Genomic DNA, 18972 nt, shown 5'->3' with positions numbered 1-18972 from the left:
ATTCCAAGTGCAGAGGCAAATTCAAAACTCCAATTGTTGCACTATCAGATGAGAGAACAAGTCCTGTATTGTCTGCTTCGACTTCTATGGAGAGGCAAAAACATATATGCATGATTTTAGTGTATTGCTAGTGTTTCAAGAGTAGCCTTTTTGGATCTGTTGTTGGCTTTGGGTTTATATCTATATAGTGAATTGTTATTGGATGGTGATACTATTGTATTGGTTTTTTTCCTTAGAATGCAAGAAAGAGTAACTGAAGTTAAACAAATACAATTTGCATTTCCATACTGTTTGATTTGATTTTCAAAATATATTTTCTATATAAAAAAAAAAAAAACTTAAAAATAAATATTAAATTTATAAAAAAAGTAATAAATAAAAACACTCATCACTTCATCTGATTTTACCTTTTTGGAGCACAAAAATAATTTTTAAAAATTTAAAATTATATTTTTGATGTTAGTTTCTATCACACTAATTTCTATTTTTGTAGAAAAATTTTAGAAAACTAATTTCGAAATTGAAACCAAGCAAAAACAATGTAGTAAAAATGGAGGAAATCAATTATTTTGCAGAGAATTCAACAGAGTCCAGAATGTCGACAGAAAAATAGTTCAACCAAGTCATACTCCATTACCCTTTCCAGAGGAGGTTCTTCTAACATAAGAATAATTTCAGAATAAATAAATAAATTATTTATAAAAACAAAAGCATATGCACAAGCAATCTTGTCCATTGTATAATATAGGTTAACAAATTGATTTAAACAACAAATACCAGAGATGTCATAGAAGAAAATACAAAAGGCCGCATGCTGAAGATATAGAAAAGGGCAGGAAGCAAAATCCTTTAGGTTGAATTTTCTAATATTATCACAACAATACCAACTGTGATATGGTGTAAACAAATTTCACCAAAAAAGAAACGAGAAAAAAACCCACGAAGGATTGAAGATGGAAAAAAGTGCTCGAACACAAGCTGCTGCAACATAATTCTTTACTCCTGCTTTTCCAACTCCCCCATTCTCTCTATAATTGCCTGCAAGTTTAAACAAAAACCCAACTCTAGTTCCAGATTCCTCAAATAGTTTCAAAAATTATATGCAAGAATTACAAACAAAAGCCTTTTGTTGGAGATCTTGGAAATCCACCTCAATCAAAGTTAATATAATGGTCAATTGAAACTAAATAGTAACATCACCAGATATTTGTGTAGCTATCATTTTCCTAAAAAACACAAAATAGGAGGTGCAGAAACTTTTATAACATTCTTTCTAGATGCACGAGGAATGAAACAAACGTTATAGAACACTACATACCCTCTTGCTTGTTTCTTGGAGCTCCCCGGCAAGAATGAACTCATCCAGTATCAGATACACCTATTTTAAAAGGACAGGTAATCAGAACACTAAAAAAATTAAAATTAAAGAAATCAATGAACAATATCAATGTATAGGGAACTAAAATAGACACCAGACCTCTAAAATTGACAAAATGCTGCATAAATTTAAAGGCAGGTCCAAAAATGTGATGGTTGATCAAGAGACATGGAAGCTACTCACCAAGCATAATGATTTTTATGTCAAACAAAAATGGAGCTAAGGGGTTAACATATGCCACTCTTTAATGATCAAATATAACACATCTCATGCATCCTCTAAAAAGTAAAACATAGTTTTTGCTTCGCAGTTACACAAAGGTGGTAGTGCAGCACAGCTATCCCAAATGGGTATTAATCTAAGTGGCCAGCAGAGGAAAATGCTACCAATCATTTTCTCACAATATCATGCCAACATCCACACAGATTGATCAAAGCTAATCGCCAACACAGTGGCCAAGTCATTTACTAACACGCTACCAATCATTTTCTCACAATATCATGCCAACATCCACACAGATTGATCAAAGCTAATCGCCAACACAGTGGCCAAGTCATTTACTAACACCAGTTCGTATTCATATTTGTTGCAACTTTTGCATATCATCATGTTTTCTTTCTTCAACTGATGGTCCAGCACCCCAACATGATCTCTCAAAATTATTCATGTTACTAGCCATACGCATTAAATTACCGTTCTAATTTAATAATGATGCTGTACATAGCTTACAGCAACTGTCCAATTTTATATGCAGAAGTTACTTGTAAGCTCTATTATCATAATATTATGATTTGTGATTTGATTTGTGATTCATGCATAGATCGATATGAATCTATAGGTGGATCTATTTTGGGATAAAATTTATCGTAAATCGCATGATTCATAACCAATTGATTCACTTTTTATGATACATTCAATTCTTGAAACTATCATATCTGATAGATTCCAATATTTTTTTATCCTTTTTTTTAGTGAAAATGCCATATACAACTTCTAACAATGTTTATTATGAAAATAATCAATACCTTGCATGACTGTTGTTATTTTGGTGATTAGAAAGTTTTTAATAGGATCCAATTATATCCAATCAAACCTAACATATTTTAACATTTTTTCCTCATTTGTTTCCTAAGAAAATGTCATAATGCATTTAAGGATGTTTAAGGTTGAAGTAACCTGAACCCATGAATTATCTATTGATATTTTTACTGAAATAAATATGGTCTAATATTTGGATCAAGTCTGTCAGACGCAATGGTTCCACAACTGCTTCATTTAAACTTTTTTTTGAATAATAAGCATATCTTTTAAAGTATTTTGAATTTTAAAATAAAGAAATTCTACTTGATTTTTCTACTTATTACTCTATAAAGGGTTCCTAAGCAAGGTTGTTAAGATCGCGATCCGGATCGTAGGATCGTACGATCCTAGGACTCAATATGCACTATTCAATCCGGATCGTACATCGGATCGACCCTAGAGCAGGATCGTGGTGGGATCGACGAGATCGGTAGGATCGCATCTGGATCGCGACTCCATGCGATCCAGATTTGAAGGATTTTTTGGGCAACTTAAAAGCAAAATCAGGACCTAAAATGAGAGAAGCAGAGTGCGATTAGGGCAAACGAAGAAAACTGACCTAGGGAAAGTGAGATTCAATCATTCAACATCAAACGAAGCCTGACCTGGGCAAACAACTCCAGGTACGCTGCTTCCTCTTCCTTTTCTTCTTCTTCTTCTCCCTCTCTCTCCTTCGCTGACTCCACTCCAGGTCTGCTGCTCTATTTTTTTTTCTTCGAATTCGAAGACTCTTCTTCTTTCTTCACTACTCAGCAGCTCCTCTTCCTTTCTTCATTGATCTCTCCTTCTTTCTTTACTGAATCACCTCCTTCGGTGATTTTTTTTTTTTTTTGGGGTCTTATTTATTTATTTATTTTTGGTTTTGTAAATTACCTCTTATTTATTTATTTTTGGTTCTGTAAATTACCTCTTATTTATTTATTTATTTTTGTTCTGTAAAAAAAATACTAAAAACAACTGAACAATCATTCTTCATCAATAAAGAAATTTTACTCTTGCTTATTTATTTATTTATTTATTTTTGCTCTTGTTTACACTTTGAAAGTTTGTCACTTTCTGGGAAATTCAGGTTTGTCCATTATTGGTGAGCCTTCATGGACATGGAACTTCAAATTAATTATATGCAGTTCAGTGAATGAGGTTGAGATGAGAGTGAAGTTGAGACACCTTAATCATGCTTATGTATAATTGGAAATGCCTACAATGCTATAAATGATAATGCTACTGCTGTTTTAATGCCTGCAAGTGTTAGTATTTGGTTTTATTATGTTTTTGACTTCTTTTTTTGAAAAAAAAATGTTTGAATGCTACATTGAATTGCTATATTTCTTTTTTTGGGGCTTATTCTATATATATTTTGATAGCATTATTTAGTCATATAAAAATTATTGCATTTTTTAATCATTTTAGTAGGATCTTACGATTCTCGATCCGATCCTACGATCCGATCCGACAGACCCCTAAAACGATCTTGTGTAGGATCCCGATCTTAACAACCTTATTCCTAAGTCCATTTTTGAATGCCAAAAGGGATCATATTATAAGTTTTGAATAATTTTACAATCGGTGAATTTAGACCCACATCTCTTGCTATGAAGGTAATATTTTCTCCATTAGATGGTGTAATCACATCCGTATATAATAACTATTCTATAACATGTGCCAAAATCAATTTTTTAATTTTTTTTCATATATATGATTGTAGGGGTGAAATATTTAGGAGAGAGGACCGAACTGGCCGAGAAAAAAAATTTGGACAATTTCCCTCCTTAATCTGGTAGGTTTGGTTTTTATTTTGGTAAATTTTTTTAAATTCATTCGAGGTCGACATATTTTTCCAAACCTCCGCAGCTGAAACTAAACCGGTTTAGTTTAAAGCTCTGCCTTTAATCCTAACCGTCCACACATATATAGCATATTAAATCTCTCTCTCTCTCTCTCTCTCTCTCTCTCTCTCTCTCTCTTTTCTTGTCGATATCTTTACAGTCAATGCAACGATCGTCTCTATCCAACTTCTTGTTAATGTCTCTGTGGACATAACAAGGATCATCTCTCCTTGTCGACAATCACTCAATCAGTGATTCATTCAATCAATGATACAGAAGTCTTTGGATGGACAGATTTCTAGGAACAACAGCCACAACAGTTCAGATGATGAGTCTTGTGCAAATGAGAAGAATGTGGTGGTGGTAGAGTTGGGGAAATTAAAAGCAGATGTTCCATGTATGAAAACTCACCCTCTTTTCCATTTAGAGATTGTATCTAAAGAGAAGATTCCTAAATCTGACAGTTCATCAGTGGAAAATGACAAATGTTCTAGCATCATTGAATTGGGAATTAAAGAAAACGAAAAAATTCAGATTTCAGGAATTTCACTAGATGTGTTGCCTATGGGATATCGATCAAAGGAGGTTAAAATGGCTTTTATAACAGATCTGAATTCAAGAATTTCTTTAGTTACAGTGGGTTTCGCAGCACAATATGATGAGGAAGCAATTAATGTTGACATCTATCAGTTGTCTGTTTGCTCTAGAGGGCATAAAAAAATTTCTGCTAGTTTGTTTGCTTATTTTTTTTTGATAACTCAGGCTGTCCGGGCCAGTTTGCGTGCACCTCGACTAATCCCTGGGGGACCAATCCCACCGTCCACTAGCGGGGGCCCATTTAAAGCCAGAGCAGAGCTCCGTATGGACTGGCCCAACACAAGGGTTGATAGCACCTAAGAGGTTTTGAACCTGAGACCTAGAGAGGAGCAAACTCCTAAGAGGTTTGTTTGCTTATTAGTGCTATGGAGTTGTGTTGTCTTTGCAATTTTTTGGGTCATTTGGTTGGAAAGAAATGGGCATGTCTTCGAAGGAGTTTCTTGTGATATAGATTTTTTATGGGAAAAAGTGAGATACTTGGCGTCTTTTTGGGCCTCGGCGAGTCTAGTGTTCCGAGGGATTCCACTTTTTACGCTTGCTGCAGATTGGGTGTCAGTTTGTTTTTTTTAGATGTTACTGAGTGTTGTTTTTTTTGTGTTTTGGTTTGTTTCTTTCTAGTTTCTTTTCGCTGTTTTTTCTTTCATGTAGAGGATGCCTTATCCTCACTTCTTTTTGGCCTTGTGCCTTAATATATCTTTGTTGTTGCTGATTTTAAAAAAAATAATAAAAAAATTCCACTTTGCTTGTTTCGGTGAGACTTGGGACCCTGGTGGATTTGAGTGTCATTGTATTTCAACTTTGGACACAAGGTTGAACTTGCAAAGAGGCCTATGGCCTGCCTGTACACAAGCTACAGAAGTCCAAAGCCTTATTTGGACTAAAGCAATAGCAAATAATCTTTCAAGTGGGAAACAATCTGTGGCTCAAGAACATATTTGTTTTGGCATTTAATGCAGAGATAAATTGAGCAGCTGTCTGTGGGGTCTAGCAGAATTGATGCAATGACCATATGGGATCTTCTGGTTATGCAGCAGCTAGAAGTGAAACATAAGCAATGACCTAATCTTGGTTATCAGGTCATCATTTTGCATCTTCTAAAGTCATTCATACAGGCACAATTTGAGCCTTTGACTAAACAAGCCACAAGGAACAAGTCAGATAATGTGAAGATATTTTTGGTCATCTATGTATTCTGACGTTTCTGTATTTGATCCCAACCTTGAGAACAATGTTGTTTTAAGGGGGATGGAATGATACAAGTGGAGAATTAGTTAGATGATGAGTAAGCATGAGTTAGTTACAAGGGTTAATTGAGTTGATAGACTTGATTAGTTAGTGGATGAGCAGAATTAGTTATAGAAGTATAAGAAGGTACAATGGGTGTCAAGAACGTATGGGGATTTTATGAAATAATTGATCTTCTCTCTCTGTTTTCTCTCTGTTATTTTTTTCTTTGTTAAATACTTTGTGTGCGCATCACAGAGCCTCACCTAAAGGTAATTTCGATACCCTTATTTTATTTCAATCGATTAATTTATGAAAATCCTAATTTGAGCCCTAATTTTTGAAAAGCCCAAATGAAGTAGTCAACCGAATCAAATAATCGAACCGCACTGAGCCGATTGAAACCAAAATGGCATGGTTCATAGGTTAGGTTCAGTCAGTTCGGTCCACCAATCTGGTAAAACCAACTTGGTCAGTTCAGTCCCAAAACATCCAAACCCCTGAATAAAACTGAACCTGAATCACCACTAATTGTTTGACATCATTTTTCATTGTTTGTACTGAAACATAATGATTCTTGATTCGGTTCGATTCTTGATACAGTTCTCGATTTGACAACTATGCTTGTATATATTTATACTACAGAACAGAAACACTAAATAACGATCAAGTGGTTAGGCACAGGAAATCACACAAGTTGAAAAGCACCAACCCAATATCGTTTCTTGTCCTTCACCAACAAAAAAACTAACCAAAAGCAACCATCATCAAGAAAAATGAGCAATAAATATAAAAGATACAACAAATTAAAAGGCCTTCCAATTTACAGGAAAGCAGAGATAGCATCAAATGCTAATTGAATAAACATAAGTAAATGCTAATAACAAAAAGTATCCAAATACTACAGCATTTACAATTTCTAACACCACACATGATTGTACCTTAATGTTTTCCTAGAATATCACTATGCAAGTTCACAATTTGACCAGCACAACATGCACTACTATTCAAAGGTAGAAAGAAACAAGATGCAAATGTCAGAAAAACAACAGCAAATGAGAGTTTCTATCATGAAAATATAGACGAATATAGCCACTATGAGGCATGGTATACAAACTGTGAGAATATAAAATATATTATTGTGTGTTTTGTAGAAATTAGAGTCCTATTAGAGGCATGATTGTGTTAGAGTCCTGTTGTTGGCACATAAATTTTAAACCAAATTTATGTTTAAATTTCAAATACAGTCAATGACACACATAGAGCCTACAATAAGATTGTTGTAGGCAATCACTTCCCAAAATAATTAACCTGCTCCGTTGAAGTATATAAATAAAACAACGTCGTCTCTTAACGACGTTATTCAAGATGCTCAAATGACACGTGGAGCCTACGAAAGATGACACCTGTAGAGCCTACAGCAAGGACACCACACAGGATGAAACCCCAAAGATCAAGTTATTCAAGATGCTCAAATGACACGTGGAGCTTACGAAAGATGACACCTGTAGAGCCTACAGCAAGGACACCACACAGGATGAAACCCCAAAGATCAAGTTATTCAAGATGCTCAAATGACACGTGGAGCCTACGAAAGATGACACCTGTAGAGCCTACAGCAAGGACACTACACAGGATGAAACCCCAAAGATCAATCCGGTTAATCAGATATATGATTAATCAGATAGCGCTATTATTCAAAATTCAAACAGGTGCTATCATTCAATTTGAAATTCAAAATGAAGATGAAGCGTTCCTATCACCTGATGGCCCTCCATAAATATGAGGACCATCACACAAGACCGGGGGATCAGAAAATCAGAAGTAGAAAAGAAGAGAGAGAGAGAAAGAAATTGAGAGCTAAACAAATTGTTACAAGAAAGAAGAAGAGAAGCCTAGAGAACTCAAGAGCCTACGCTAATGGCGATGAATAAGTAAAGGGTTCCAAACCCAAAATGTATTTTGTATTCGAGGGTTCAAAACCCATAACAATCTCAATAAAAATTTCTTTTTTTTTTAAATTGTCTTTTGTTGTTTATTTTGTTCTTCATTAATCGGAGGTTTCATTTGTATAAAATGTGTAATTAACGATCTGAAATACAGATCGGAAATAAGAACCTGCTATTCAAATAATCAACACTGTTTAGTCCAAAAAACTAAACAGTGGACATTTGTAACATAAAATTTTAAAATGTGTTGAAACACTTCATTTTTAAAATTTGTGTCTACACCTCTTAGAGACATAATTGTATTTGTATTTTCCTTTTTTGGTTTAGGATTTAGGGCTATATAATCAAGGTCTGATTGTAATCTTTAAAACACAATTGAATATACAGAAAAGCCTTCAGGAATCTTACATGGTATCAGAGCATGGTTCAAAACCCTAGCAGCCATTGTCAAAGCTTCTCTGCCTCGTTGAGTTCTTTGTTTCAGCCTTCTGAATTCATGTGACCCATCTAGTTTGAGATTGGGTTTGGTTCGTTCAGTCTCTCTGATCGAGTCGTCTTCTGATTCGCAACCTCAGGTTCGGTCTCTTTCAGCTTCGTCTCTGAAGTCGTGAGTCGTGGGTTCTCCAGTCTGGTTCGTAACCCCTCTGGAGTCGACATCCCGACTTCTTTCCTGCTTCAATTCGCACGATCGAAGAGTTGTCTGCCCTTGTTCCTCATGATCGGCTTTGACTTCGACTCTTGTCTCTCAGTCGACTTTGACTCTTGTTTGCTCCAGAGTCGACTTTGACTCGTCTCTGTCTGTGTGGTTCGACTCTTGACCCAGTTGTTTATTCTGGTTTGGCCCAAACAAGTTCCATATTATTATAGTTTGACCTCTCAGATTTTGATTATTACACTTTGCCCCATCAGTCCCCTTCACTTTTCTCTCTGGTTATTACGATGTCTCCAGCTCCTGATCCCGCTGCGTATACTACATCCGCTCCAGCTCCTAATCCTTACTTGGCTTCCTTAACTGCTCAGATTAATCAGCTTCAGCATATATTGTCTACCTCCCAGCCATCCCCATTTGCCTCAATTATTTTCTCTCTTCATTCAGGTTTGCTTGGTTCTTTTTCAGGTATTTCTTCGTCTGTTTGGATTTTTGACTCTGGTACTTCTCATCATATGACTTCCCATCTCTCCTTACTTCAAAATTGTAGTCCTCCTCCCTTTCCTATTACTGTCAATGCTGCTAATGGATCTGATATGTCTATTGTATCTGTTGGGTTTGTCCTACCGTCTGCTATGTCTGTTGTCTCTATTCCATCTGTCCTTTATGTTCCTCAGTTATCTGTCAGTTTATTATCTACCAGTCAGCTTAATGCCGCTGGTTTTGATGTTATCTTTTCTTCTGCTATCTGTTCTATACAGGATCGAATGTCTAAGCAGTAGATTGGAACCGGCCGTAGAATTGGAGACCTCTATGTGGTGGAGAGCTTGCATCTGCCTATAGCAACCTCTTTGACTGCCTTTTCCTCTTTTCAGTTAGATTCTCTGTCTGGTCCTTTCTATTTATGGCATTCTCGATTAGGGCATTTGTCTGCTGACCGCTTACGGTCTTTAGCTCAGTCAGGTATTTTGGGTAAAGTTTCTCCTAGTGAACTTACTGAATGTCGGGGGTGTAAACTTGCCAAAATGACAGCCTTACCTTTTCGTAAAAGTACTTCTTTATCTGATACACCGTTTTCTTTAGTTCACACTGATGTTTGGGGCCCTTCTCCTGTTCTCACCAAAGGGGGTTCTGCATACTATGTGTCATTTGTTGATGACTGCACCCGTTACACTTAGGCTTATCTTATGACTCATAAGTCCGATTTCTATAAGATATACCGTATTGTTCAGTCTATGATTACTACTCAGTTTGGGTCTACAATTAAAGTGTTACGGTCTGACTTGGGTGGGGAATATTTTAAAAATGAGTTCTGTGAGTATTTGGCCAATTTGGGTACCATTCACCAAACTTCCTATACAGATACACCTGCCCAAAATGGTCGAGCCGAGCGTAAACACCGTCATCTTCTTGAGACCACTAGGTCTCTTCTTCTCTCTGCCTCAGTTCCGGCTCCATTCTAGGGGGAAGCAATTCTTACTGCTGCTTTTCTTCTCAACCGCATGCCTACCCCCCTTTTTTCTGGTCGGTCTCCTTATGAGGCTTTGTTCTCCCAAATTCCTAACTACTCCCTCCTTCGTGTGTTTGGGTCTGCCTACTTTGATCTTCTTCCCCGCAAAGATAGGACCAAACTTAGTGCCCGGTCTGTCCTCTGTGTCTTTTTGGGTTATAGTCCTACTCAAAAAGGTTATCGGTGTTACGACCCTATTTCCCGTCGTCTTTATGTCTCCCGTCATGTTGCCTTTCTTGAACATCTATCTTACTTCCAGCTTCCCCCTCTCACTGCTCCAGTTTCCAAAGAGGATTTGGTTCACATTGACCCATTTCCTTCTGAGGTCTCGTATGATGAGTACATCTCCACTGTTCCCTCTGAGCTTGTTCCATTTTCTCTTCCTATACCTCTAGTTGCTTCTCCTCCTTCGGCTTCTTCTCCTCCTCAGTTATTAGTTTATTCTCGTCGCAAGGCTCCTCCTCCACCGGTTGTCTCTGCCCCTGCTGCTGCTCCCTCTACTTCTGACGACTCTGATTCTACTGCACACCGATATCCTTCTCGAGCACGTCATCCTCCAAACAGGTTGAGTTAGTCTAATACTTGTTTTTCTGCTTCCTATCGTACCTTTTTGTCTGCTATTCACTCTTTTGTAGAATCTCAGTCTTACAAGGAGGCCTATCAGGATCCTCATTGGGTTCAAGCTATGGAGGATGAGTTGTCTGCTTTACAGAAAACTAGTACTTAGGAGTTGGTTTCTTTGCCTGCTGATAAGAACATGGTTGGTTGCAAATGGGTCTACAAAGTCAAGACTCATTCTGATGGTTCTCTTGAGCGTTACAAAGCTCATCTTGTTGCCAAAGGTTTCTCTCAAGAGTATGGTATTGATTATGAGGAGACATTTGCTCCTGTTGCCAAAATGACTACTGTTCGTACTTTGATCTCTGTTGCTGCTGTTCGTTCTTGGCCGCTTTATCAGATGAATGTTAAGAATGCTTTTCTTAATGGCCATCTCACTGAGGAGGTTTACATACGTCCTCCCCTTGGTCTTCGCCATCCCTCTAGTCAGGTTTGTCGTCTTCGGCGTGCTCTGTATGGTCTAAAGCAGTCTCCTCGTGCTTGGTATGATCGATTTCAAACTGCTGTTACCGAGCTCGGGTTTCATCCTTCTGCTACCGACTCTGCTTTATTTCTGCGACATACCTCAGCTGGTTTTGTTGCTCTCTTACTCTATGTGGATGATATGATCATCACCGGCTCGGACTCTTCTGCTATCTCTGAGGTCAAGCAGCATCTCTTCCGCACATTCAAAATGAAGGATCTGGGTCCATTACAGTATTTTTTTAGTATTGAGGCTGCTTCTTCTTCCAAAGGCTATTTTCTGTCTCAGGCTAAGTAAGCTAATGAAGTCATTCATCATGCTGGTCTTACTAATACTAAGGTTTCTGATACACCTGTTGAGCTTAATGTGAAGTTTTAACTCTATTGATGGTGTCCCTCTGGATGATCCCACCTTATATCGCGAGCTTGTGGGTTGTTTAGTTTATTTGATTGTCACTCGCCCTAATCTTGCTTATGCTGTTCATGTGGTTAGTCGGTTCGTTTCTGCTCCTCGCTCTACTCATTGGGCTGCTTTGGTTCGCGTTCTTCGCTATTTCAGGGGTACCATCTTTTAAGGCTTATTGTTATCCTCTGCTTCCTCTTTGGACTTGGTGGCCTATGTTGACTCTGATTGGGCCGGTGATGTTACTAATCGTAAGTCTACGTCTGGTTTCTGAATGTTTCTTGGAGATTCCTTGATCTCTTGGAAAAGCAAGAAACAATCAGTCGTTGCTCGCTCTTCTGCCGAAACTGAGTATCGTGCTATGGCTCATGCCACTGCTGAGATTGTTTGGCTTCGTTGTCTCTTATCTGATTTGAGTGTCTCTTAGTCTTCTCCGACATCTCTCTATTGTGACAACCGCAGTGCTGTTCAGATTGCCCACAATACTGTCTTTCATGAGCGGACGAAACATATTGAGATTGATTGTCACTTTGTTCGCAAGCATCTGCAGTCTGCCTCTATCTCACTTCCTTTCATCCCTTCGGCTTTGCAACTTACGGACTTCTTCACCAAGACTCACACTACTGCTCGGTTTCAGTTTCTTCTTAGCAAACTCTCAGTATTTTCTGCTAAAACACCTTGAGTTTGAGCGGGGGTGTGAGAATATAGAATATATTATTGTGTGTTTTGTACAAATTAGAGTCCTATTAGAGGCATGATTGTGTTAGAGTCCTGTTAGAGACATAATTGTATTTGTATTTTCCTTTTTTGGTTTAGGATTTAGGTATATAATCTAAGGTCTGATTGTAATCTTTAAAACACAATTGAATATATAGAAAAGCCTTCAGGAATCTTACACAAACATGATATAACTCAGCTTCAGTCCACTATTCCTCATTACAATCATTGGAAATAGATTAAATTTTGGGAAATTCATACCATAAGCAGAATAAGAGCTCTGGTCCTAACTATTGCCAAAAGTGGAAACTAATAATTCATTCAAAAACTCAAATGCGAAGCAACAATCCCATAACATATGGAAGAACAAAAGAAAACAAGAACGTAGTTTGCAGCATATATATCACCACAACAGTATCTAAGCCAATGAAAGAATAACATGGCATCAGGCACATAGAAAAAACAGATAGCAGAGGAACAAACCTTGTGAAAATTAAATACCAAATCTAGCTCGCAAACATTGCTGAAAAAGTGATCCAATATCTCCACAAATAAGTGGATACACTCCAAATATGCCAACTCATTATCCGTTATATCAACACACAACGAGAAAAACAATCCAGCATATCTCCTGTAGATAACCTTGTGTGTGCGGAACTGCAAGAAAAATTTTAAAAACACATTATTGATTTTAAAGAAAGCACCTGAGAGAGCAATAAAAATATTAAAAGTTAGAAGTCATGCTGGAAAAACCTAGGATATAAGTCCAATTCCCTGTGAAGAGATAGAGTAAAATTACGCGCTTATTATCTCAATAGAAAGTGTGTTGGAATAGTAACAGTTCATTTGGACTCAAAAAAGGGTTTAAATTCTCTGAGGAGCTAAAATTCCTAGAGCTACAAAAAATCCATCATCTCAACTTCTATTATGTATCAATTTAAACCTAATTATTCATACAATTAATGTAAATTCCTGCACATTAACAAACTGAAATGATCAACACATAAACTCACCTCGCTACTCCCCAATATAATCTAAGAGATTTTACCTTTTAAATTGGTGGTTCAAAATATTTCAAAAACCATTACTTTGTGAAAAACAACAATTACATGAGCATAAGCCAAACAAGATATAAATCTCATACTATACAGTCGTACAAAAGCCAAAGAATGAATTACAAAGATCATCTTAAGAGTCTGATACAAGTGTAAGCAAGAATTAATTAGAAGAGTTAGTTGAATAGATTTAGTTAGTTAGAATTGATCTTCTCTCTCTGTTATCTCTCTTGCTTCTTTCTGTTATTCTTTTCTTTGCTAAATACTTTGTGTGTGCATCAAGTTGTATCAGAGCCAACAATCTTTGGCAATGGCAACACCACAAGAAACCTTGGGAGTCATTTTGCAACAAGTTTCGCAAAGATCGTCAAGAAATTGATGCAAAGCTTTCAAATCTGATTGAGATCTTTTAGGATGGTTTCGATCGCATCGAGAAACTGATGGGTGAAGAAACAGAGGCTGAATCTGAAATCTTGGTGACAGATTTGCAGTGCTTTGAGGATGAGTGGTTCACTGCAGCAATGTCCGACCAATTGGTGGGCAAGAAGAGGCATTCAAAGAATGGGCTGAAAGCCATTGCCACCATGTCTGATGGGGTACTCAAGGATGCTCCCATTGACACTGACATGTCGATCAAGGAGTTTTGTGGTGAAGACACTGAAAAGTTGGGTCAAAACCAGAAAAAGATTGAACTTGAGAGAGTTGGAAATGTGGCTGATGCAGAAAGATATTGGCCTTGTTTGGTTTGTATTTGAGAAACATGTTTTGAGACAAAAAGTACGAAAATTTGTTTGGTTTGACTTTTTTCGAAAAGATGTTTTGAAAAATTATTTTGAGAGAGAGTTTTGGAAAAAGTGATTGATTTGATGTGTATGAGAGAGATTTGTTTGGAAAATTTGTAAACCAAACAAGTTTTGGAAAAATTTGTTTGGTTTGATTACTTTTGAAAACTTATTTGTAGAAAATTTTTCTCAATTTTTTTTGAGAAACACAAACCAAACAAGGCCATTGAATTGATAAGTGCCCACAACACCCCCCCCCCCCCCCCCCCCGGGTTCGGTTGTGTGCTTCATTTCCAATTTTGGTTTTTCTGATGTGTCTATCAAGATGCATACCAATTGGCATCAAGAGAGAATCAGTGTTTGCATTTCCAAAATTTGGGATTCAGGTGAACATGCATACTTGTGCATTTCAACAGTGGGGACAACATAGAAACCACAAAGCAAGTCGCACACCATATCTGCATCTTCAATACTGTTGTTGCAACAAAACAAATTTGGTACTGCAACTTCCAACAGGCATCACTGTTACAACCTCATGAGGTTCCTTAAAGACAATTCATTCAATGTTCTTGTGTGATGGATTGAAGTTACAAGGCGTCAATATGTTTCAGCAGTACTCCCAAGCTTCGAATGTGTCTGATGTGCTCCTCCATTTTATTTTTTTTTATTTATTTATTTTTTTTTTTTGGGGGGGGGGGGGGGGTGTGGTTCCGTACAGCCAACAAATTCAGTTGGGCAATAGTTTGGACAATTTGTTAGCTTGGTTAGAATTTCCTGTGAAACTAACAGAAAAGATATGCACCCCAACCTTGGTGTGTGCATCAGATTCTAATAACATTACAATCCTTGTTTTCTTTCAATTCAAATCTAAATGGCTAGGGTTTATACAATACCAACCTCAACAAAATTGGTGAACTTGGGATCTCTGTTCACAACCAACCGATGAACCTACAAACAAGGTAACAAAACTCAAAATCCTCAATTCTTTAACCAAGAAACAAGAATATACTAAAGAAAACAAAATCAAAACATGAATTTACCTCGTATTCGACCTTGTGCTTCTCGGATTCCTCGAGAGGAATGTAATACTTGGCGAGACGAGTCTTCCCTTGCCGGTTTTGAAGCAGTATGAACCGGATCTGCCAATCACAAACCAACAAAAAAAAAATTGTTTTATTTTCATTTCATTTTTCCCGAGAACCAAACAGAAAATTTGTTGAAAAATCAGAGAAAGGGTAATCGAGAGTACCATTTTTGGGAAGAAATCAACCAAAAATTCAAGAATCAACGACAAGGGGGCGCAACGGAGATGAACAATGATTGATTTCGAATAGCTGCCAATTTGTGAGGAGGCGACAGAGAAAGACTTGTGATTCGTTGGATGTGTTTTTCACATGTTCCGTATTTTGGTGTCTGGTTAATCAATCTACCGGTCAATTTTTTTAAAAAGTACAAAAACAAAAAAAAAAACAAAATATGAGAAAAAAATTATTAAAAATAAAAGAAAATTCCAATAAAATAAATTGGTGTGTTTGGTTTAATTTTTTAGATTCAACTTTTTAAAAATTAATTTTTTTTTTGTGTTTTTTTTAATTTCAGTGAATATTTTTAAAATTTTAAGCAATTTTTTAACTTTTTTAGATACATTTTACTTAAATGTAACTAAAAGTAAAATATTTGTAAAAAAATAGAGGATTTTTTTTTTAAGGTCCCTAGTATTAAGATTTTATAACATAAAGAACCCTCAATATTTTCATAATATCTAAAGCCCCTCAATATCGATCCAGAGAAAATTTGATCCAGAGAATTTCTCTAGACTTCTCAGAGAATTTCTCTGTGTTTTGACCAATTATCTTTGGTTTGCTCATAATTTTCTTTGTATTTTTTATCAAACGCAAGAAAATTGAACAACTAACATTTTCATTTTGACCAATTTTCTCTTGACTGTAAGACATTCAAACAACAACAAACTAGAGAAAATTCAACAACCACCATTTTCATTTTGACCAATTTTCTTTGGACAATAAGACATTCAGACAACATCAAATCAGAAAAAATTGAACAATTCATTTTGACCAATTTTCTCGGACAATAAGATATTCAGACAACATTAAATCAGAAAAAATTGGACAATCACCATTTCTATTTTGACCAATTTTCTCTAGACGGTAAGACATTCAGACAACAATAAACCAGAGAAAATTGATCAACCACCATTTTCACCAATTTTCTCTGGCTGTAAGACATTTGAACATCAGGTGCACCAATGTCGCTCGAAGCAATCTTGTTTCCAGTGTACTTATCAAATTTTGCACATACAAATAGAGCAAATGAGAGTTACCTCGTCACTGAATGTATTATCGTACAGTAACAAATATACACACCGTGGCCAAAATCCAGAGAAAATTCACACCGTGGCCAAAATCAGAGAAAATTCAGACGGTGGCCAAAATCCAGAGAAATTATTATTATTTTTATTTTTTTATTGCAAATTACTAAGCACAAAATCGATCACCAACCATACCCAATTCTCCGAATTTTCACAGATACAGAATTTCATCGAAGTTACAAATCTAAGAAGCAGATCTCAAGATTCTCTAATTGGAAGCCATAAGAACAGCCAAACCTTGACATCAACAAATTGCAAATCTTGCATCACGGGTTATAAATCACAAGATATATATGTATGTGGTGTACGAGTGGTATAGAAATTATATATATATAGAGAGAGAGAGAGAGGGAGAGAGAGAGAGAGAGAAATGAACTCGCCTTAGAATGAGAAGGAAAATGGCCGATCAGCGTTCGGATCGCCCGACTTTGAAGATTGCAGAGAAATGAACTCGCCCTAGAATGAGGAAAATGGCCGATCAGTGTTTGGATCGCTGGACTTTGAAGATTGCAGAGAGAGAGAGAGAGACAGTCAAATTTCTTTGTGTAGGATGCGTAGACTAATTTTTCCCTCTTCCTAACTACAAATCCTTAGGAGATAATAAATCATTTTTGTTGTGGCTAGTAAAGAACCTGAGGCTTTATACCTGGAGCGTAAGAACGTGAGAAAAATAAAAATAAAAAATCAACCAAATTGATTGAATCGTACGAAATCGATTACATTTGATTTGTTTTTAATAAAAATTGGTTTGTGTAATTTTTTAATTTAATTTTTTTTAAAATTTCGGCACAAACACTTTATACACCGTACTAAATCGAATTTGATTATTTCAATATATATTGTATTTAATATATGTATATAATTTAATAATATAATGATATTAATAAGTATAATAAATTATTATTATTATTATTAATTAATTAACCTTATCATCTCTATAACCTAAGTTTATAAACTCTTACAATATATAATCTTAATTCTAACTCATTATTATTAAAATCTTAATATTTTTTAACTTTTTTTTGTTTGTATTTTTGTTAATTTAGGAATTGAAAAGTATTTATTAAACGGATGGATTGAATATGTTTGAAGTGGTGTTTAGTGTTTTTATATAAATTAGTGACTATACTAAAAGTGGCTCAAATTTAAAAAGTCCTAAACTGATTAAATTGAACCCAACCAAACTGTTTCAATCGGTTCAGTTCAGTACTGTTTGATGGAAAAAGTAATCTGTATCGGTACTCAAAATAATAAAACCAACATTATCAATTTAGTAAAATCTTTTACGTAAATATCGACTGTACCAAACCAATTATATCCCTACTTGAACCTTACACAATTTCGTCAAAAAAAGTTAGATCCATTTTTCACATAAGTAATACTTTGCCTTGACACAGTTACACCCTATGAAGCATGGACACTCCAACATTGGTGTCGTGGCGATATTCGACACGCGGACAAGCCGGGGACATGTACGGGACACGTCATATAGCGTGTCCCTTTAATTTAATAATTTTTTTGTAGGGGACACGGCGTGGACACACGTGTCCATATCAGGCCACAGCATGGGACACGACGGGGTCATTTTTAATTTTGTTATATTTATTTGAGGTCAAAGTGTAATATTTAAAAAGTAAAAAAAACAAAGATTTAAAAGATCAAAGGAAGAAGACCAATCGAAGACCTCCATCAGTCGATTTGAACCAATCGTTCCACCACCTCTATCTAGTCGATCAAAGACCCCCAACCCCAGCAAGTCGATCAAAGGCAAGACCTTCTCTCTCAATCGATCAGTCAAGCTCCATCCAGTTGTCTTCCATCCAGACGACTTTGAAGGTAAGCGCTCTCTCTCTCTCTCTCTCACGCTTGATTGTATACTGTTTTTATTTTTTTTTTTATAGGTTTATATATATACTATTTTTATTTTTTTGTAATTATATGTTTATATATATGTATATATATCTCTAAAACTGTATTTTTTAAATAAAAAAAATTATAGGTTTATATATATACACACAGTATGTAAAACTTTTTTTTTTTTCCCCTTCTAATGTTAATGTTAATTTATAATGGTTACAATTTATAGGAAAAATATCTAGTTCAAATTCTATTAATAACACACCATCTGCCTTTGATGTTGAAGATGATAAGCCACTGTGAAAATATGTGATTAGATTAGAAAAATTTGGTGCAAGAGGGGGGAACTATACTTTTCAATGTAACTTTTGTCGGGCTACACATAAAGGTTCATACACTAGGGTAAAAGCCCATTTGATGCAAATTAAAAATCAAAGGATAGAAGTGTGTCTAAAAGTAACAAGTAAGGATAAAGC

General features: G+C 36.0%; 1 protein-coding gene across 3 annotated transcripts; it reads right to left on the bottom strand.

Moving 5' to 3' along the window:
• Window positions 1-715: 715 nt before the first annotated feature.
• Window positions 716-17345, bottom strand: LOC145807714 (AP-2 complex subunit sigma). Of its 3 annotated transcripts, none has more exons than XM_082906395.1 (7): window positions 17020-17345; window positions 15500-15676; window positions 15291-15389; window positions 15148-15198; window positions 12897-13070; window positions 1319-1378; window positions 716-1038 (listed from the first exon to the last, which is right to left on the bottom strand). In XM_082906395.1, exons 2-7 carry the CDS (start codon window positions 15500-15502, stop codon window positions 997-999), a joined length of 429 nt encoding a protein of 142 aa, XP_082762521.1. In that variant the 5' UTR covers window positions 15503-15676; window positions 17020-17345; the 3' UTR covers window positions 716-996. The 3 variants fall into 3 exon arrangements, with proteins under 3 accessions (XP_082762521.1, XP_082762519.1, XP_082762522.1); XM_082906393.1 differs by having other exon boundaries at window positions 15500-15663; XM_082906396.1 differs by having other exon boundaries at window positions 16465-17211.
• Window positions 17346-18972: the final 1627 nt, after the last annotated feature.

This window comes from Camellia sinensis, chromosome 14, assembly GCF_055761805.1.
Source record: "Camellia sinensis isolate YWXY chromosome 14, ASM5576180v1, whole genome shotgun sequence".
Taxonomy (NCBI): domain Eukaryota; kingdom Viridiplantae; phylum Streptophyta; class Magnoliopsida; order Ericales; family Theaceae; genus Camellia; species Camellia sinensis.
The sequence above is the reverse complement of the archived record's forward strand: the minus strand, read 5'-3'. Positions and strand labels throughout refer to the sequence as shown.